Raw genomic sequence first — 22176 nt, 5'->3', positions numbered from 1 at the left:
TTGAAAAGTAGTAGAATGCTTGATGCCACGCAGAATGCTTGGGTTTGAATCCTTTTGAGATCCTCGCGCTTATATTATGCATTCTTTAGCCAACACTGCTGAAGTCACCTTTTTCTTAACTCTCTGGTGTTAAAATTACTCATGTGTGTTATTGCCGCAGAGAGCGGCTCATACCCGAGGACGGGTATGTGCCACTGTCTGGCGCGCAGTGTTTGACAATGTACGCGACAGGATTGTAAAATTATTTATGTGTTGACAAGCACACCATATTCGTGAAATCATCTTACCCTGCGATACTGATTTTTGTTCATGCCAAGTTAAGGAGCTGATCACGAGGGCACCCAGACGTAAGCGGCTAGATAGATGGATACATCGACGGACGCCAAAAGTTCTTGCAGTGCGCAAACAAATGCTTCGCATTTATTACCTCAGGCTTGCATTTGACTTGCTGAGACACTTGTGCCTTCTTGTTGTGAGGCACTTTTTTAGACGTAATAACTGTCGAAGTATATCTACTAGCACATGCCGGTACCATTCACAAGTCCTTAGAGAATCTTATGACATTTTTTATGCCCCAATTATCTGCAATGAAATCAGATACAACAAGAAATAGCAGCGGCGGCAATACAACAGCAGAACAAGCCTCCAACATGGCTTCGAATAGGTAGCTTCGTCAAACCTTCGGCAGATGGCAGAAATTTTGCTTATGGTCTGTATGTTTGATTTATTCCCAGATGGTACATCCAAACTGTTCATCAGAATATGAAGAGTGACCATAAGCTGCCCCGGAAATGCAGTTCTGTGATAAATAAACACGTTGCAAATCATTTAAAATAGTAGATTGCACGTAATAGATGCTTTTGTGGAGTGTAAACATCCCCGAAATGAGAAAAATATCTACTTCAGTATTTGTATTGCGATACTGTATTATGGTATACTTTTTCACCTTTTTGCACAAGTATTACAAAATATCCCGCTACGCTAAAGACAACTGTATCTCAGTATCTGTAATTTAGGCTTGTTAACACGTATTTACATATCTACATCCAGAATGTCCTTTCGAGTATCTCTGCCCAGCCACCCTGCCGCGTTGGTCTAGTGGCTAAGGCACTCGGCTGCCGACCCGTAGGTCATGGGCTTGAATACCGGCTATGGCGGCTGAATTTTCGATGGAGGCAAAAATGCGGTAGGCCCGTGTCCTCAGATTTCTGTGCACGTTAAAGAACTCCAGGGGGCTGAAATTTTCGGAGTCCTCCACTACAGCGTCTCTCTTAATCATATGGTGGTTTTGGGACTTCCAACTCCACACATCGATCAATTATCTCCACCCAGCTCTCATTCAGACCAAATCTCCAAGAATATTATTTTTTTTTGTCAGCACACATTTTAATGGTGACAAAAAACGAAAACCATTATTAGTCAGGCCGTTTGTTAAACAATAATCTCACATACTTAATTTACAGTGATTTTTTTTCTAAATCAGCACGCTCTATTTGAGAGTTTCATAGTTTTGTTTACGCGACGCCAGGGGATGGCAGCTCACTTCATAATTCCTATTATCAGTTCATTGTTTTTCATGTTTTTCTATTATTCTGTATAGGCAAGTCAATTTTGTTTGTCTCTGTGGTGTTCCAAATCTCCCCCATTATTTTTTACATTTAAAAACAAAATTCTTTTTCTATTACCTACTTGTTTCTTGACCCATCCTCAGTAGTGGGTTGGAGCCAAGAATTAGGGCACAAGCAAGCAAGCGTCATTGTGCCCGTGCTGTTGATGTCATCAGAGCGCGCACTGGTTTCATGGTGCGCATTCGCGGGGCAGGTCGACTTCAGGGACCTGTGAGCTTCGCCGTCGGCAGTCCGGCGGCCGCGGCGAGGCACCCGACTGTTCTCGAAACGCAAGGTGACCCTCTACGATGACCGAACTCGACATTGACGATTTCCTATGGAAGCTGCTCGCAAGTAAGTGTGGCGACAAAACCAAGCGTCACGAAGCGGTACTCCTAGCGAAGCGCAGCCCGTTGTTTTGCATAGACGTCCGTGGCCGAAGAAGGGGTTGACAGCTCGCCACCCTCTTCTTCCGTCTCTTTCCCAATGACGGCGCCGACTCCGATTGCCAGTCTCTTGGCCTTTTCTTCGTTCACAGATACCTATTTAACGGAAACGCGAACAATGAAAAAGGATCAAGCTTCTCCCGAAAAGGTGAATGCCCAGGTCCGTGTTTAGCGGGCGCTTTGCTTTGCCGTCCTAAATTCGACGCCCTGAAAGAGTTTCGTGCCCGCCAGTGACGACCTCTCGTCGAGCGAGCGCCCTTCGTTTCCTCTCTCTCCACCGCCGATCGATATGATGATGCGACACTCGAAAGCAAGACTCGGCCGTCGCTTCTGCTTGGATGCATGTATAATGGAGTCTGGAAACAGAGACTGCGGCATTGGCATCTCGATATAACAGCGGACTTGTGATTGGGCATCACGTGCCGTTGTCGCACGTCGGCTAGCCAGAGCGCACCCGTAGGCGGCCGCACTGCTATGGGTATGCGTCCTTGGCGGCGTTTACGTAACGAGTTTAACGCTAAAGAAGCCTTCGAGAAAAAAATTAGGGAAATACCTTGGGAATCGATGTTATTCGATGCATGCGGGGAAGGTGAATGTGTTGTAGCTTTTTTGTTGAGGGAAACGTTAAGATGTGACATTAAAGATATGTACTACCGGCGTCAAATTAAACGCAAACACCGGTGAGCCTTTTAGATGGTATAGTGCACGCAGTCCACTTATCACCATCTATGGACTTTCGCGCACATATCCGCAGAGCTGCCGAATAGGACGCGCACGCCTGTCGACGATGATAACTGGACGATGCGCACTGTACCATCGCGAAGGCTAGCCGCTGTTATTTCACTTGATGTAGATAGAACAAATGTTCTACGCATGACCGGTTTATTCCAATGTGACGTACCGGTAGACTCGAAGGTGTCGCGCACAGGAGGCCTTTCGCGGTAGCCGAACGTCCTCTTCTCTGATCTCTGTTCCCCACCATCTAGAGGCTAACACCAAAATCACGTATGCAGTAAAAATATGTTAAACAGTCGCATGTTAACTGTTAGTAACGATGCCAACAGCAACACGTCTATTAACAACACCAGAAGAGGTATAAGGTGATAGTAGCGCTTGCGCCAGCGATGATGGCGGCCCTGCACACTGTATACATAAACGAACTTCAGTGGATGGCGCTTACAACTGTTGTTAACCGAACGTGGCGGCGGTATGATAGGAGTACGTATGTACTGTATATAAGATAGGATAGCCAGCACTGGAGCGCTATTGACGTTTCGCGAACATCACGGTCTACTTGAAAAGCAGTTTCGAGGTCTGGCATGACTCTGTGGTAAAATACTTCATTGTTACGCAGAATGCTCGGATCCAATGCCTTCTGGAACCAGGGTGTTTATTATATGCGTTGTTGCGTCAATGCTGCCGATGCCAGCTTTCAGGCGTGAATTCCCTTAGGGCCGACCTGATTGGCGTCCATCACGCCCCACAAAATCAAAACAGAAAGTGAACACATGCACAAAAAATGACAACATCTTCCCAAAGGAAACCATGGGTTCTCTTTGGAAACCATTGAATCCAAAGGGAACCATTGTGAGGAGTTTTAACAGTGTTTCAACGACCGGTGTGCGGTGTTACTTTTGCGGTGAACCTGGCGTGTTATTGCGTTGTTAACTTGGTTCATTACCATGCATTGCGCGAACGTTGTGTTGGAAACTCCCGTGATGCTCCGCACCACCCCATGGAGCGCTTCGAGGAACTTGACGACATATTGAGAGCTAAGAGACAGGGACATCAGAGAGAGCACAACACAGTGCACTAACTTCAACCATTTTTTTATTTTTAGAAAACGCCAACGTGTATATCCTTGCACAGTGGCGCTACCAGTCTATCTACTAGAATAGCAGAAACGCCCTTTCCTGTTCTAAAAGGTCCACTGACGGTGCCCTTAGACAAATGATACGTATTTCCGAGCCGACAATGCAGAAGAAAAAAACAACATACACGCGGCGCATTGTTTCGTTTGCTGCCATAATGGTAGAGTTTGTTTACGTTTACGCTGGCTGTCCCAGTGTTCGATTTTGCGATCCTGGGGCGGCTTCGGCTTGTCTCGGGTTCCCCACACACGTGACCATGATGCTGTTTTTTGTCCAGAAGAGAACAAGTTGGCTGATCCTCTGGCTACCTCTGGCTAGCTATGGCAGCCAGATAGCTGCCGAAGGCCTGAAAATCAGAGCCCCATTGTTAAACAACGCACAGGCGAAAACTCTCACCGGCACTACCTTGGAGGTCACGATCTAGTGCCTATACATAGGGGTGGGCATTGAAAGGCTGTGCAGCGTGATCAGTCGGTTTTTAAATGCGAATGCATATATTAGTCGAGCTATGTCAGACATCCGGTACCACCCACGGCGTCCGTGCGCGGGCAGGCATTACCTCCCCACTCTCACTCCCTTACAGTGCAACAGCTGCGGGCGCGCACGCTTATTCACGCCGCTAGCAGCCGGAGCACGTGGTGCGACAGAGTGTAGGAGAAATTAGGTGCAGTGCTTCACCACTCCTTCTCTAATTATTCACTCTCTCTCCTGCCTGCGCCCACTCTTCCGTCCACTCGCACCTTAAGCGGGATTCACGTGACGGAGAAAGCCTAGTGACGTCGATAGGCGAGGATAAGTCTCCTAAACGTTCTTCACTCTCACGGACGAGGCGAACGGTGGGGGAGATCAGTGTGGCCAGAGCCTCCACCATATAATGAAGCGGGAGTACTGAAGAATTCCTTGACCCCAAGCCATAGATATCGGGAAGCATCGTCTCGGAGGGGGGTGGGGGTTCAAAGCCTTGTTTCCTTGACTGGAGAAGGAGGAAAGCCCTGGTGTTACTTGGGTGAGGAAAGTGCTGGTGTGGTTTGAAGAAGGGCCCGTTTTGCACCTCCACTGCCGCTTTGCTGCTTTTAGAAACGTTCTTGTTTTTATATTGTCGCGTAGATATAGATGTAGCTATTTTCTTTCAACTTTTGGCTCGTTCCAATGTCGCGGGTCTGCCCAGGAACAGGGTTTGCGGTGGTGTCCTTGAGTGGCTCACCGGCTTTGTTGTACGAGCGCGTTATCTTCCTTCCTGCGAGGGTCTGTTTCCCATTTAGGGGACCACAGACGGCTTTGCATCCGCGGCACCTGAAGGTATGCGGGGTGAGCTGTACGGTGGAAGCCTAACGGATGTCGCGGTAGCTTGTTGTATGTTTATACTTTAGTTTAGGTCATTTCGAGGGTCTGTTTCACATTTAGGGGACCGCAGATGGCTTTGCATCCGCGGCGCCTGAAGGTATGCGGGGTGAGCTGTACGGTGAAAGCCTAACGAATGTCGCGGTAGCCTGTTGTATAATTTTACTTTAGTTTAGGTCATTTGTGTTTAGGTGGACGGCGGTCATCGAGTTCAAACTCGGTGGAGACCACCCGCTATTGCGTGTACCTGTTTGAATTCGTGACACCCGATTGGGTGTGGTGAACGGATACTTCTGGGTGGTACTTTTTGTTTGTCTCGGGGGTCGCTTCGGGGGCCTCCAGGGGAGCCGAGGGAGAGTCGCACAGGAAACGCCACGAGAGCAGGTTGTAGCGGGTGCTGCTCCGAGTTGTTAGAGTCATGCAGCGTACAAGTGTGTACGACGTCTATTATGAACACAAAGCCAAATAAATCTGTTTAGGAGCACCTCTATGGGTCTGCTGTGTGTACGTGTCATCTCTCCGGCAGCGACCAAGTAGCGACCAGAACACTACGCTACAAAGTGGTGGAGGCTGCGCGGTAGCGAAACCCCCCCGTACAGTGATGCCCACTCTGAGGAGCCAGAACGGCGCGGACGACGTTGCGAGAATAGCCCACCTTCCAACTGGTGCAACCTCGAGGCCCTTCATCGGGCCTTCGATCTTCAAAGGTAAACCTGAGGAATCCGTATCGGAGTGGGTGACCTGCTACGAACATGTATCTTCACTCAACTCATGGGACGACGATACAAAGGCGAAATTTCTTCATTTGGCTTTGGAGGGCGACGCAAAAAAATGGTATACAACGAAAGTCATGACCGGCGCTCCTAATACGTGGGAAGAGTGGGCCACGTTGCTTAAGTCTAGTTTCACTGGCCGCCACGCAGCAGAGATAACCCGCCTGAGACTAGAAAATCAAGTTCAACTGCCGTCTGAGAGCCCGGAACAGTATTATTACGACGTACTGCAGCTGTGCGCCCGCGTAGACCCAGCTATGAAAGAGGAAGACCGCGTACGTCATCGTTTGCGTGGACTCCGCGCCGATGCTCTAGAGAAAATGGTCCTCGCCAACCCGACAAGTTCAGGAGAATTTTTACAAATTCTGCAACAGATAAACCATGCCGCGTTGATGGCCCGTGCCCATTTGAGTCCTCTGAACAGCTACCTCCCAGCCAATGTTACGCAGCCGTGGTCAGCGGCCATTCCTGGGGAATCGATCGCGACACAGCCCACTCTGGTGAGCGCTCCCGTTCGCGAGCACCAGGACGCCATGCCGACATGCATTTCGGACGCCCAACATCACCGACGCGACGCTGCGGGCAATTTGGAATTGAAGACCCTCGCCGAGTCGATTAAGTCACTTGCCAACAGGTTGAAAGCTGTAGAGGACGAGGTTTGCCGGCCGCCTGCCCAGTGGCCTCCTAGAACATCCCGCGGCGGCGATGGGCGCCCCCGGTGCTACTACTGCCATCGCCTCGGCTACATCGCGCTACAATGTCACAGACAGTACGAGGACCAGCAGCGACAGAGAAGGGACGAACAAAGCGGCAACGGTGAGCGGCATTTTGACTCGGGAAGCGGGAATGCCCAGGCATAGGGGGCCAGCCTGGCCGTCCAGTCTGCACATTGGTGGTAAACCAATTAATCTATCTACCTGTCAAGGCAAACGGTAGAAGTGACAGACTAATCGTCGACACCGGCTCTTCTCTAAACGTTGTCTTTTTTGATTTCGCGCAGAAGATCACTTCAGTTCAAGAATTTAGAGAGATTGGAATTTTGATTAGAGGCATTTGAGGAAACATCCTATCGCCCATGGTGGAAGCGGAAATACTTTTGGATTCGGCACCGTGAAAATAAGTCATAAATTTCTAATTGTCAAGGAATGCCCTTACGAGCTGCTGGGTGGGCTCCCATTTTGCCGAGCAGCTCGGTTAGTCATCAATTTTTCTGCGGAGAAATTGCACATTGGGGGAGAGGCGTTTGATCTTCAAGTAGGGCCGAAGAATGTAACTCACGGCGATGTCCCAGTGAGGTGCCAGCAGCAGATCCGCATAGAGCCACGCACCGAGGCGATTGTGCCTGTACAGGTTCCCATAGACGGCGTCCACATTATCGAGCCAAATGTTAATTTGAGAAACGGGTTGTGTGTGGCACGAACTGTAACGAATGTGTTGAGTGGTGTCGGCATTGTCCGTGTGGCTAACCCTACCATGTCGCCAGTAACTTTGCATTGCGGCACGAAGCTTGGCTGGGCTGCGTCTATTTATGATGCACAGCTCGGCGTCACCGCGCCGCACTGCCCAGCGGGTAGCGGTGACTTCGAAGTGGACACTGGGGGCCATTTGCAACCTTCCGAAAGAGCGGAGCTACTCTCACTTGTTCCGCCATTTGTTTACGGGAGAACATAACCCAAATCATAGAACTGACGTCACGGAGCATGTCATAGACACAGGTGACGCGGCTCCCATTTATCAACCTCCCTACCGACATTCCACCTTCGAAAGGGAAGTCATTGGCCAGCAGATTGATGAGATGCTTCATGACGGAGTGATCAGAGAGTCCAGCAGCCCATGGTCGTCCCCTGTGGTTCTGGTAAAGAAGCCGAACGGCGGCTAGCGCTTCCGCGTAGATTTCAGAAGAGTCAATGCTGTCACGAGTAGAGACGTGCACCCTTTTCCGAGAATCGACGACATTCTTGATGTGCTGCAGGGATCCCGTTACTTCACGACATTGGATTTGACATCAGGATACTGGCAAATTGGAATTCGAGAAGAGGATAAGCCTAAGACAGCATTTTCATGTGGGCGGGGACTCTACGAATTCAACGTTGTCCCATTCGGTCTGTGTAACGCATCCACCACATTTCAGAGAATGATCAACAAAGTTCTCAGTGGTCTGCTCTGGAGGGTGTGTTTGGCCTACTTGGACGACATCGTGATTTTCTCCAAGACCATGGCAGCCCGTTTGAGAGACTTCCAGAGTGTACTTACGGATTTGGAAGCAGTGAACCTACGACAGAGGCCCGAGAAGTGCAGTTTCGCCCAAAAGGAGATCAAGTATCTCGGACACATTCTTACGGGCGAAAACATCCAGCCGGATCCCGACAAAGTGGCAGCGATCGAAAAATTCCCCAAGCCACGAAACAAGAAAGGTGTGCAGAGCTTTCTTGGTATCTGCAACTACTATCGGCGATTCATTAAGGATTTTTCTAGTATTTCTCGACCTCTGACCAACCTGACCAAAAAAGATGCTCCTTTCGTCTGGGATGCAGCCTGCGAGGTAGCGATGGAGTTTCTCAAAGAGAAACTTGTCACAGCCCCCGTTCTGCGTCAGTTTGAGCCGGGACGACCAATATAGGTGCACACGGATGCTTGCGATAACGGCATTGGAGCCGTGCTCGTTCAGAGAATCGCAGCTCAAGAAAGAGTCATCGCATATGCTAGCCGGCACCTTAATAAAGCTGAGGTTAATTACAGCACCACTGCGAAGGAATGTCTCGCCGTCGTGTACGCCTGTGCACAGTTTCGGCCGTACGTTTCCGGGGCTAAATTCACAGTCGTGATCGACCAAGCTAGCCTTGCTTGGCTTATGAAGGTCCGGAATCCGAATGGTCGTCTCATGCGGTGGTCTTTGTTGCTGCAGGAATTCGACATAACGCTGAGACACCGCCCACGCCGGAAGAATGGAAATGGCGATACGCTTTTTCGCCTTCCTCATGACCCCGCGCCAGCAAGCGAAGAAAATCAATTACCGTTGTTGGCTCTCGATCAAGTGGATGCTGGGGAACGACAGCGGGCAGATCCATGGATGGGAAAAATTATCCAGCACCTCGAGCGGCCGAATGCGCCCTTTGTCAGGAAAACTAAAAGAACGGCCCGGAGCTTTCGGTTAATCGATGGTGTTCTGTATCGGAGGGCAAAAGGGTTTCAAAAAGACCGCGCGGCACTTGTTGTCCCCAGGTGTCTGAGACCGGACATCCTAAAGCACTGCCATGACGACACCACAGCAAGCCACCTTGGTGTCAAGCGCACATGGGAAAAGTATGCTGCCGGTATTTCTGGCCAAAGATGTTCGCATACGTGAGCGAGTATGTCCTCACCTGCCCAGACTGCCAGACGAGAAAGCCACCACCCGGCAAACCTGTCGGTTTTCTCCAACCTATAACCCCCGTGGGGCGGCCATTGGAGCAAATCGGCATGGATTTTCTTAGACCCTTCGTGAAGAGTAAACGTGGCCATCGCTACGTGCTTGTGATGACTGACTATCACTCAAAGTGGGTAGAAGCGGTCGCCTGCCCCGCTGCAACGGCCGCTGAGGCAGCCCAAGCTTTTGTGGAGCAAGTGGTTCTACGACATGGAGCCCCGGCGAAGATAATCACTGACCGGGGAAAGCATTTTATTAGTACCTTCATTGAAGAAGTATTCCGAGCAATGGGGAGCAACCACGTCACAACCACCGCCTACACCCGCAGACGAATGGCCTGTGCGAGAGGTTCAACCGTACGCTTGCGGACATGCTCAGTATGTATGTTTTGACAGACCACCGGGATTGGGACGAATTCCTCCCTTATGTCGTCTTCGGTTACAACTCTTCGCAGCAAGAGACAACCGGCTGCACGCCATTTTTCTTGTTGCATGGCCGCGAGCCGACCTTGCCCATTGATGCGAGCCTCAGCCTGCAACGTGACAATGAGGGTGCCTTCAATGCATATGCAGTGGCGCGCAGGCTTCGCCAAGCTCGGGAGCTCGTGGCTCCGCGTGAGAGGGACCACCAAACAAAAAACAAGAGAGCGTACGATGCCCGACGACGGGGTGCTGTGTTTCGACCGGGGCAATTCGTCTACGTGTGGACGCCCTCACGAGCGAGGGGCAAAACAACAAAGCTCCTCCACCGCTATTATGGACCATTTCGCCTCCTTCGACAAGTAGCGGAGAACAACTGGGAGGTCGTGCACAACAGCGGAAGGAAGAGGGACATTGTGAATGTAGCGCGTTTGAAACTGTGTCGCCCCCGTTCATGTCTCGACGACGACGCGGATGACGAGAGTGAGAGCGAACGCGAGTGTTTGGTCCGTGTTGACACCACAGTGCCGCAGCGTGGTGCCGCAGTTCCGCCCGCGAGTGATCACGGTCAAAGTGAACATTCGACTAGTGACACCGAGGTCTACTTTTATCCGCGGACACAATATAGGGACCAGTCATCCGACACCGCACCGAAAAGACTCGGGGCTTATGACAGTGACACCGAGATTTACTACACAGCCAGTGATGTTGAGTGAGTGAGTTAAAGGACTGCCTTTGTAACTCTGTGTGTCTCCGTGTGTGCTTTCGTACTGAGATGTGTGCGTCAGAACTGTAGTTAGTAATTTGTATTTTTTTTGTTTCACTGTTTTAAAACAAGTTTTATTTTGAGCATGTGTGTTTCGCCATCATGTATTAGTGTTTTAGTGTCTTGCAGATGTAAAATGTTTTGTACATTTATTCGGTCGCGGGTCACCTTTTTCGCATGTTACAGTTATGTGTCATTTTCTTTTAAATGTACGTGAAATATTCTTTCTTTTTTGGAGGGCGCTAAGCAAATTGTGTCCTTGGTTGTGGATTTTTAGTTTACTTGCAGCATCATCCAAAGTAGGGACACTCTTAGTTCGTATAGGGGAGGTGTCGCGTAGATATAGATGTAGCTATTTTCTTTGAACTTTTGGCTCGTTCCAATGTCGCGGGTCTGCCCAGGAACAGGGTTTGCGGTGGTGTCCTTGAGTGGCTCACCGGCTTTGTTGTACGAGCGCGTTATCTTCCTTCCTGCGAGGGTCTGTTTCCCATTTAGGGGACCACAGACGGCTTTGCATCCGCGGCACCTGAAGGTATGCGGGGTGAGCTGTACGGTGGAAGCCTAACGGATGTCGCGGTAGCTTGTTGTATGTTTTTACTTTTGTTTAGGTCATTTGTGTTTAGGCGGACGGCGGTTATCGAGTTCAAACTCGGTGGAGACCGCCCGCTATTGGGTGTACCTGTTTGAATTCGCGACACCCGATTGGGTGTGGTGAACGAATACTTCTGAGTGGTCCTTTTTGTTTGTCTCGGGGGTCGCTTCGGGGGCCTCCAGGGGAAACGAGGGAGAGTCGCACCGGAGACGCCACGAGAGCAGGTTGTAGCGGGTGCTGCTCCGAGTTGTTAGAGTCATGCAGCGTACAAGTGTGTACGACGTCTATTATGAACACAAAGCCAAATAAATCTGTTTAGGAGCACCTCTATGGGTCTGCTGTGTGTACGTGTCATCTCTCCGGCAGCGACCAAGTAGCGACCAGAACACTACGCTACAAAGTGGTGGAGGCTGCGCGGTAGCGAAACCCCCCCGTACAGTGATGCCCACTCTGAGGAGCCAGAACGGCGCGGACGACGTTGCGAGAATAGCCCACCTTCCAACTGGTGCAACCTCGAGGCCCTTCATCGGGCCTTCGATCTTCAAAGGTAAACCTGAGGAATCCGTATCGGAGTGGGTGACCTGCTACGAACATGTATCTTCACTCAACTCATGGGACGACGATACAAAGGCGAAATTTCTTCATTTGGCTTTGGAGGGCGACGCAAAAAAATGGTATACAACGAAAGTCATGACCGGCGCTCCTAATACGTGGGAAGAGTGGGCCACGTTGCTTAAGTCTAGTTTCACTGGCCGCCACGCAGCAGAGATAACCCGCCTGAGACTAGAAAATCAAGTTCAACTGCCGTCTGAGAGCCCGGAACAGTATTATTACGACGTACTGCAGCTGTGCGCCCGCGTAGACCCAGCTATGAAAGAGGAAGACCGCGTACGTCATCGTTTGCGTGGACTCCGCGCCGATGCTCTAGAGAAAATGGTCCTCGCCAACCCGACAAGTTCAGGAGAATTTTTACAAATTCTGCAACAGATAAACCATGCCGCGTTGATGGCCCGTGCCCATTTGAGTCCTCTGAACAGCTACCTCCCAGCCAATGTTACGCAGCCGTGGTCAGCGGCCATTCCTGGGGAATCGATCGCGACACAGCCCACTCTGGTGAGCGCTCCCGTTCGCGAGCACCAGGACGCCATGCCGACATGCATTTCGGACGCCCAACATCACCGACGCGACGCTGCGGGCAATTTGGAATTGAAGACCCTCGCCGAGTCGATTAAGTCACTTGCCAACAGGTTGAAAGCTGTAGAGGACGAGGTTTGCCGGCCGCCTGCCCAGTGGCCTCCTAGAACATCCCGCGGCGGCGATGGGCGCCCCCGGTGCTACTACTGCCATCGCCTCGGCTACATCGCGCTACAATGTCACAGACAGTACGAGGACCAGCAGCGACAGAGAAGGGACGAACAAAGCGGCAACGGTGAGCGGCATTTTGACTCGGGAAGCGGGAATGCCCAGGCATAGGGGGCCAGCCTGGCCGTCCAGTCTGCACATTGGTGGTAAACCAATTAATCTATCTACCTGTCAAGGCAAACGGTAGAAGTGACAGACTAATCGTCGACACCGGCTCTTCTCTAAACGTTGTCTTCCTTGATTTCGCGCAGAAGATCACTTCAGTTCAAGAATTTAGAGAGATTGGAATTGTGATTAGAGGCATTTGAGGAAACATCCTATCGCCCATGGGGGAAGCGGAAATACTTTTTGAATTCGGCACCGTGAAAATAAGTCATAAATTTCTAATTGTCAAGGAATGCCCTTACGAGCTGCTGGGTGGGCTCCCATTTTGCCGAGCAGCTCGGTTAGTCATCAATTTTTCTGCGGAGAAATTGCACATTGGGGGAGAGGCGTTTGATCTTCATGTATGGCCGAAGAATGTAACTCACGGCGATGTCCCAGTGAGGTGCCAGCAGCAGATCCGCATAGAGCCACGCACCGAGGCGATTGTGCCTGTACAGGTTCCCATAGACGGCGTCCACATTATCGAGCCAAATGTTAATTTGAGAAACGGGTTGTGTGTGGCACGAACTGTAACGAATGTGTTGAGTGGTGTCGGCATTGTCCGTGTGGCTAACCCTACCATGTCGCCAGTAACTTTGCATTGCGGCACGAAGCTTGGCTGGGCTGCGTCTATTTATGATGCACAGCTCGGCGTCACCGCGCCGCACTGCCCAGCGGGTAGCGGTGACTTCGAAGTGGACACTGGCGGCCATTTGCAACCTTCCGAAAGAGCGGAGCTACTCTCACTTGTTCCGCCATTTGTTTACAGGAGAACATAACCCAAATCATAGAACTGACGTCACGGAGCATGTCATAGACACAGGTGACGCGGCTCCCATTTATCAACCTCCCTACCGACATTCCACCTTCGAAAGGGAAGTCATTGGCCAGCAGATTGATGAGATGCTTCATGACGGAGTGATCAGAGAGTCCAGCAGCCCATGGTCGTCCCCTGTGGTTCTGGTAAAGAAGCCGAACGGCGGCTAGCGCTTCTGCATAGATTTCAGAAGAGTCAATGCTGTCACGAGTAGAGACGGCACCCTTTTCCGAGAATCGACGACATTCTTGATGTGCTGCAGGGATCCCGTTACTTCACGACATTGGATTTGACATCAGGATACTGGCAAATTGGAATTCGAGAAGAGGATAAGCCTAAGACAGCATTTTCATGTGGGCGGGGACTCTACGAATTCAACGTTGTCCCATTCGGTCTGTGTAACGCATCCACCACATTTCAGAGAATGATCAACAAAGTTCTCAGTGGTCTGCTCTGGAGGGTGTGTTTGGCCTACTTGGACGACATCGTGATTTTCTGCAAGACCATGGCAGCCCATTTGAGAGACTTCCAGAGTGTACTTACGGATTTGGAAGCAGTGAACCTACGACAGAGGGCCGAGAAGTGCAGTTTCGCCCAAAAGGAGATCAAGTATCTCGGACACATTCTTACGGGCGAAAACATCCGGCCGGATCCCGACAAAGTGGCAGCGATCGAAAAATTCCCCAAGCCACGAAACAAGAAAGGTGTGCAGAGCTTTCTTGGTATCTGCAACTACTATCGGCGATTCATTAAGGATTTTTCTAGTATTTCTCGACCTCTGACCAACCTGACCAAAAAAGATGCTCCTTTCGTCTGGGACGCAGCCTGCGAGGTAGCGATGGAGTCCCTCAAAGAGAAACTTGTCACAGCCCCCGTTCTGCGTCAGTTTGAGCCGGGACGACCAATATAGGTGCACACGGATGCTTGCGATAACGGCATTGGAGCCGTGCTCGTTCAGAGAATCGCAGCTCAAGAAAGAGTCATCGCATATGCTAGCCGGCACCTTAATAAAGCTGAGGTTATTTACAGCACCACTGCGAAGGAATGTCTCGCCGTCGTGTACGCCTGTGCACAGTTTCGGCCGTACGTTTCCGGGGCTAAATTCACAGTCGTGATCGACCAAGCTAGCCTTGCTTGGCTTATGAAGGTCCGGAATCCGAATGGTCGTCTCATGCGGTGGTCTTTGTTGCTGCAGGAATTCGACATAACGCTGAGACACCACCCAGGCCGGAAGAATAGAAATGGCGATACGCTTTTTCGCCTTCCTCATGACCCCGCGCCAGCAAGCGAAGAAAATCAATTACCGTTGCTGGCTCTCGATCAAGTGGATGCTGGGGAACGACAGCGGGCAGATCCATGGATGGGAAAAATTATCCAGCACCTCGAGCGGCCGAATGCGCCCTTTGTCAGGAAAACTAAAAGAACGGCCCGGAGCTTTCGGTTAATCGATGGTGTTCTGTATCGGAGGGCAAAAGGGTTTCAAAAAGACCGCGCGGCACTTGCTGTCCCCAGGTGTCTGAGACCGGACATCCTAAAGCACTGCCATGACGACACCACAGCAAGCCACCTTGGTGTCAAGCGCACATGGGAAAAGTACGCTGCCGGTATTTCTGGCCAAAGATGTTCGCATACGTGAGCAAGTATGTCCTCACCTGCCCAGACTGCCAGACGAGAAAGCCACCACCCGGCAAACCTGTCGGTTTTCTCCAACCTATAACCCCCGTGGGGCGGCCATTGGAGCAAATCGGCATGGATTTTCTTAGACCCTTCGTGAAGAGTAAACGTGGCCATCGCTACGTGCTTGTGATGACTGACTATCACTCAAAGTGGGTAGAAGCGGTCGCCTGCCCCGCTGCAACGGCCGCTGAGGCAGCCCAAGCTTTTGTGGAGCAAGTGGTTCTACGACATGGAGCCCCGGCGAAGATAATCACTGACCGGGGAAAGCATTTTATTAGTACCTTCATTGAAGAAGTATTCCGAGCAATGGGGAGCAACCACGTCACAACCATCGCCTACACCCGCAGACGAATGGCCTGTGCGAGAGGTTCAACCGTACGCTTGCGGACATGCTCAGTATGTATGTTTTGACAGACCACCGGGATTGGGACGAATTCCTCCCTTATGTCGTCTTCGGTTACAACTCTTCGCAGCAAGAGACAACCGGCTGCACGCCATTTTTCTTGTTGCATGGCCGCGAGCCGACCTTGCCCATTTGCGAGCCTCAGCCTGCAACGTGACAATGAGGGTGCCTTCAATGCATATGCAGTGGCGCGCAGGCTTCGCCAAGCTCGGGAGCTCGTGGCTCCGCGCGAGAGGGACCACCAAACAAAAAACAAGAGAGCGTACGATGCCCGACGACGGGGTGCTGTGTTTCGACCGGGGCAATTCGTCTACGTGTGGACGCCCTCACGAGCGAGGGGCAAAACAACAAAGTTCCTCCACCGCTATTATGGACCATTTCGCCTCCTTCGACAAGTAGCGGAGAACAACTGGGAGGTTGTGCACAACAGCGGAAGGAAGAGGGACATTGTGAATGTAGCGCGTTTGAAACTGTGTCGCCCCCGTTCATGTCTCGACGACGACGCGGATGACGAGAGTGAGAGCGAACGCGAGTGTTTGGTCCGTGTTGACACCACAGTGCCGCAGCGTGGTGCCGCAGTTCCGCCCGCGAGTGATCACGGTCAAAGTGAACATTCGACTAGTGACACCGAGGTCTACTTTTATCCGCGGACACAATATAGGGACCAGTCATCCGACACCGCACCGAAAAGACTCGGGGCTTATGACAGTGACACCGAGATTTACTACACAGCCAGTGATGTTGAGTGAGTGAGTTAAAGGACTGCCTTTGTAACTCTGTGTGTCTCCGTGTGTGCTTTCGTACTGAGATGTGTGCGTCAGAACTGTAGTTAGTAATTTGTATTTTTTTGTTTCACTGTTTTAAAACAAGTTTTATTTTGAGCATGTGTGTTTCGCCATCATGTATTAGTGTTTTAGTGTCTTGCAGATGTAAAATGTTTTGTACATTTATTCGGTCGCGGGTCACCTTTTTCGCATGTTACAGTTATGTGTCATTTTCTTTTAAATGTACGTGAAATGTTCTTTCTTTTTTGGAGGGCGCTAAGCAAATTGTGTCCTTGGTTGTGGATTTTTAGTTTACTTGCAGCATCATCCAGAGTAGGGATACTCTTAGTTCGTATAGGGGAGGTGTCGCGTAGATATAGATGTAGCTATTTTCTTTGAACTTTTGGCTCGTTCCAATGTCGCGGGTCTGCCCAGGAGCAGGGTTTGCGGTGGTGTCCTTGAGTGGCTCACCGGCTTTGTTGTACGAGCGCGTTATCTTCCTTCCTGCGAGGGTCTGTTTCCCATTTAGGGGACCACAGACGGCTTTGCATCCGCGGCACCTGAAGGTATGCGGGCTGAGCTGTACGGTGGAAGCCTAACGGATGTTGCGGTAGCTTGTTGTATGTTTTTACTTTTGTTTAGGTCATTTGTGTTTAGGCGGACGGCGGTTATCGAGTTCAAACTCGGTGGAGACCGCCCGCTATTGGGTGTACCTGTTTGAATTCGCGACACCCGATTGGGTGTGGTGAACGAATACTTCTGAGTGGTCCTTTTTGTTTGTCTCGGGGGTCGCTTCGGGGGCCTCCAGGGGAAACGAGGGAGAGTCGCACCGGAGACGCCACGAGAGCAGGTTGTAGCGGGTGCTGCTCCGAATTGTTAGAGTTAAGCAGCGTACAAGTGTGTACGACGTCTATTATGAACACAAAGCCAAATAAATCGGTTTAGGAGCAACTCTATGGATTTGCTGTGTGTACGTGTCATCTCTCCGGCGGCGACAAAGTAGCGATTAGAACACTACGCTACAATATCTTTTTTGTGCGGAATGCAGACGCGGCGTTGCTCTTGGTTTGACTTGCCACCACAAACTTTTCTTTTTTGCAAAAACAAACTCGCCCAAAGCGACAATCCTGGTAGCATCATTGACAAGGGCTTTTCTTTTTTTTTCGACTACGAAATGGCTCACAGCCTCTCTGACTCGTTAAATGCTACTATTAAGTTGGTCGATAGGAATTTCAGTATCTTTCGATATTGATTGGCTTTCTGTAAACGAAGAAATTATAACATTTCTCTCAAGAGAATAACCATGAACGTAAGGGATGTAGCCTATTAATATTTGACAATTACCTGTACAAGCATTTCAGCATAATTTCGAAACACAAAGTAACAGAAGACCACTTCTCTCTTCAATATGCGAACTCAACCTAAGATTTTGCTGTATCAGTGCAGCCGATAATGTAAAATGTGAAGTATGTCATGTTTCTGAAAATAAAAAACAGATTTTGGATTCTACGACTGCCTATATTTTAAGCATCTAATCTTAAATAAAGAGGCCCGTTAAAAAATTTCTTCATAAAGTAAGACATGTCCATCAGGCTGAACAAGTATAGCAGTAGCAGCAGCAGCAACAACAACAAAAGTGGGTGATGTCACAGTTCTTGTCAGAATAACCACTTTAAAACAAAACGAAATACAACTTCATAGAGATGGTAGTGCTTCATCGCCTGTTTGGCTATTGTCTCCGACACACCATTCCTCAGATTAGTCTTATCTCACTGGTATTGTTGGTCAAGATCTCCCGCAAACAAGGATATTGTTCCACGAGAGAAAAAAAAGTTGCTTCGTCGCTCATTTTTACCTCGACGGGGTCTACTATGACGGGTCTGCTATTCCGGAGCGTAAGTTGGAAAGACCACCACTGCCGCGCTTTGCAGGAGAGAAGGCTACCATGTGGCCAGAGACCCACCCGAAATTCTGCTACATCCCCCGCTGCACGGGGATCGGGGATCGGGGAACGGGGATCGGGGATCGGGGATCGGGGATCGGGGATCGTTTTGCCAGTCGCATTTCCACACGATTCCATTCGGGGAGGAGGGGGCTTTTTTTTTTCAACTAAGCTGCCGCCGGATGCCTGACATAGACCGACTAAGAAATGCATTCACATTTAAAAACTTTTCAGGTCACTTGGTCACTGGCTGCTTCTTTTGCAGGAGGACAATTTCGAAATCACCGAGAGGCCTGGAAAGAACCACCAAGATGCTGATGCTCTCTCTCGTTGCCCACTTCCCAGCCATGATAACTTACAGTCACCACTTCTCACTGGAACTGCTTTACCCATATAGGAGGTCAGTTGTCTGAAATCCGGCAGCCTATCAGACCTTCTGTCGCATCAACCCGTCGATTCTTACTGCAGTTCTATTATAAAACGCTTTAAAGGCACATCCATTCCTCCGAACGCCCAACTTCGTCAATAAGTTCACCAATTCAAGGTACACAGTTGTGCCTTAGATCACCACGTTTCTCACGCCGATGGAAACAAATGGGTCCCAGTTATACCAATATCATTGCAATGTGAGGTTTTTCAAGCATTTGACGATGATGCCATCGCTGGTCATCGCGGCTACCACAAAACGTACGACAAAATATGAAGTCGCTGCATCTGGCCTGGTCTAACTTCTCTATCTTCAGCCGATGTCAAATACGTCGCCACCATGTGTCCTTTGTCAGAGCCGCAAACGACCCAGAACAGCTTCTTTCGGCCTCCTGAAACCTCTTCTTTGTCCCACTTTGCCTTTCGAAGTCGTTGGGATAGACGTATGACCCTGTTTCCGTAACGTCTAAAGGCATTGTTGGATTGTGGCGGCTTTTGATCACCTAACCCGGTACGCGGAAGCAGCATGGCTACAACCTGGCACTGCCACAGAACTCGATGATTTTTTTTTCTGCGCGACATATTTTTACGCCATGGAGCTCCACGAGTTCTGCTCAGCGATTGCGGCAAAGTATTCCTTTCTTCTGTTGTTGCTAAGGTTCTGCGTGCGCCAGCACTATTCACAAGACAACTTTTACTTACCCTCTGCATAAAAACGTACTTATTATCCGCATAAAAACGGCATGACAGACAAGTTCATTCTATGATCTCTATCTTGATTGCAATGTACTACATCAAACCCGACCACACAAACTGGTATGTAATTCTGCCATTCGTGACGTTCGTGTGTAATACAGCTACGCAACGCACCACCGGCTTCTCTCCCTTTTGCTTTGTCTATGGCCACTCACCAAGTGTCACTCTAGCCATCTCGTTTCTTTTGGCTGTGGCAACGTCAGTAGGTCTTTTATTCGAAAAATTTCTGCCTCACCTCACACACTGCCATTACACTGCCCAAATCAACACCAACATCTGCCAAGAAGCTCGGAAGTTGCGCCATGAATCTGCTCGCCATGCAATCACCTTTTCTCCCGGAGACGAACTTCTTTATTGGGCTCCAGTCCGGGCTTCCGGTTTATGCGAAAAATTCATGAGTTGCTTTATTGGCCTCTACACGGTCATAGAGCAACCATCTCCCGCCAATTGTCGCGTTTTCCCTCAGAGGCCTTATTTCGGTCAGCGTTGCCGTGGGACAGAAATCGTGCATGTCTCTCGGTTCAAGCCGTATAGACAACCGCGAGGACAGGCGGCCGCTTCCAGCGCGAGAGGGAATTACCATGAACGCAGTTGCAGATTCTTCTTTGTCATCTGGCATATAACTTCTAGAGCTTCCGCATCTGTAGATATCATGACCAAAGTGTATGAGCTTGAGCTTGGCAAGCCGTGACTCACAATTTTTAATTGTTCGTGTGTGAGCCGCACGCTCTTTTCTTAAACGCGGCCGCCGCAGCGAGTAAAAATAACTTTCGTGCTCTCTTTAATCACTGTACCTTCAAATAAAACTTGTGCCGCAAGCACAAGAGGTACAAAGCACCCGAATCACGGTATAAGCGCACACTCACGGGCGACGACATTCATAGCATGCCCAACGTACGCTCTTCATGCCATATCGCTACTGATGCCGAAAGTGCGCTGATGTTACTGAGCTCTCAGGACTGCCAACGTAGCATTGTCACATTCAACCTGCGAAGAAGAGCTCGCGCAGCAAGAAACACGAAGTTCTTGCCCAGTCCTCTTCACGAGCACCTTGCATGTAAATAAATTGAGCTCTTCTATATCCGACTTCTGCTGTGTCTGCGTCGTGACAATGGTAGAGGAGCTGAGTACATGTCTAGGACACCGTCCAACAGCCTAGGATCTAGTTCACAAAGACTTCCTCTCGTCGAAACACCCATTCACCGCGCCAACGCCGCCTGTTTGGCCTGAGCACAGAGTTCGGACCTTGGCCGGAAAACATGACCGCGCCCGGAAGCAGTAGCTCCGCCATGACCAGCGCAAGCGCCGCACAGGCGACTGTTTTCACCCCTAAAATTCCTGCGAACTTCCACGGCAACACATATGAGGACGCATATAACTGGCTTGAGGAGTTCGAGCACACTCAACGTTAACTGGTGGAACGCCGCAAAGAAGTTGGGGTACGTGTATTTCCCTCTTCAGGACGGGGCTCGCACATGGTTCACGAATCGCGAGTGGTTAACGTGGGACGAGTTCGGGCGAAGGTTCCTGGACACCTTCGCAAACGACGAAAGGCGGGAGCGTGCTCAACGACTCCTCGAATCGCGGGTTCGAAAGCCAAACGAATGTGTTGCTATGTTTATTGAGGACATGGCTCGTCTCTTCCATCTAGCCGATCCCGATATATCCGAGAGCAGAAAGAAAACCTCATGCGCAATGTTAAAGAGCAGCTCTTTGCTGGTCTCGTGCGGAACCTACCTTCAAACGTCGACGAATTTTCGAAGGAGGCGACCGCCATCGAACGCGCACTACAGCTACGCTACCGCCAATAACACCGCCCAAACAACAGCGGACAAATCAGCGCAACCGCTGTGACCACTGTGAAACCTGACGAGGGTTCTTTGCTTGAGTTGATACGCGAAATTGTGCAAAAAGAGGTGACGACGCTCACCGCCACACTGAATAACTGCGCGATTGCGTCGGTCACAGAAGTTGTGCGACAAGAGATAAGGCACGTGCTTTCACTTTACGAGCTGAACACTGACACGGTTAGGCCAACCTATGCAGATATTTTCCGTCGGCAGCCATCTAACGTGCCGCCACCACAGCAGTACTACCAGACACAGCCGCCGACAGTGCCTTGGTACTACAGAAAATGCGACACCGATGCGACCTCCACTCCTAAAAACCGACATCTGGCGTACCCCTGGCTACAAGCCCTTCTGCTTCCATTGTGGGGAAGCAGGCCACATTGTGTGTAATTGTGCTCATCATGCCGCCAGGTACCAAGGATTTCCGTCCACTCTCCCTCGGCGCTATTTCAGCGGAAGACGCAACGTTGATACAATTACGACGATCCCGCGGGACGTTTCTCCGGGGCTCTGGTCACGCTCGCCCTCTCTTAGTCATTTTCCCCAGTCTAATAGAGGTACCACCACAGACACGGCGAGAGGAAGATCTCTCAGTCCACACCGGGAAAACTAAAAGCAGCGACCTTAAGGGGAAGGTTGCGAATAGCCGAAGAGTTGAAAATTTTTCATTACCACCGCATGAAGCGCCGCGCATTTCGAATCGACGAAAGATGAGATTGTCAACGCCGACATTACAATTTCAATTGACGGTCACGACATGATGGAACTGGTGCGGACTTTTCAATAATGAGTGCGTATCTGGCCGACAAACACA

At 50.3% G+C, this 22176-nt stretch overlaps 1 protein-coding gene across 2 annotated transcripts in view; it reads left to right on the top strand.

The window, feature by feature from the left end:
- Window positions 1-1779: 1779 nt before the first annotated feature.
- LOC119185038 (serine/threonine-protein phosphatase PP1-beta) overlaps window positions 1780-22176 on the top strand; it is a 114584-nt gene continuing 94187 nt past the window's right edge. For both annotated transcript variants that reach the window (XM_075890828.1, XM_075890829.1), the window contains exon 1: window positions 1780-1961. In XM_075890828.1, the coding sequence (XP_075746943.1) occupies window positions 1916-1961 (46 nt within the window). In that variant the 5' untranslated portion in view covers window positions 1780-1915. The remainder of the gene's footprint in view (window positions 1962-22176) is intronic.

The sequence above is a fragment of the Rhipicephalus microplus genome, chromosome 3, assembly GCF_043290135.1.
Source record: "Rhipicephalus microplus isolate Deutch F79 chromosome 3, USDA_Rmic, whole genome shotgun sequence".
Lineage (NCBI taxonomy): Eukaryota > Metazoa > Arthropoda > Arachnida > Ixodida > Ixodidae > Rhipicephalus > Rhipicephalus microplus.
Note: the sequence above shows the minus strand (reverse complement) of the source record. Positions and strands in the feature narration are given on the sequence as shown.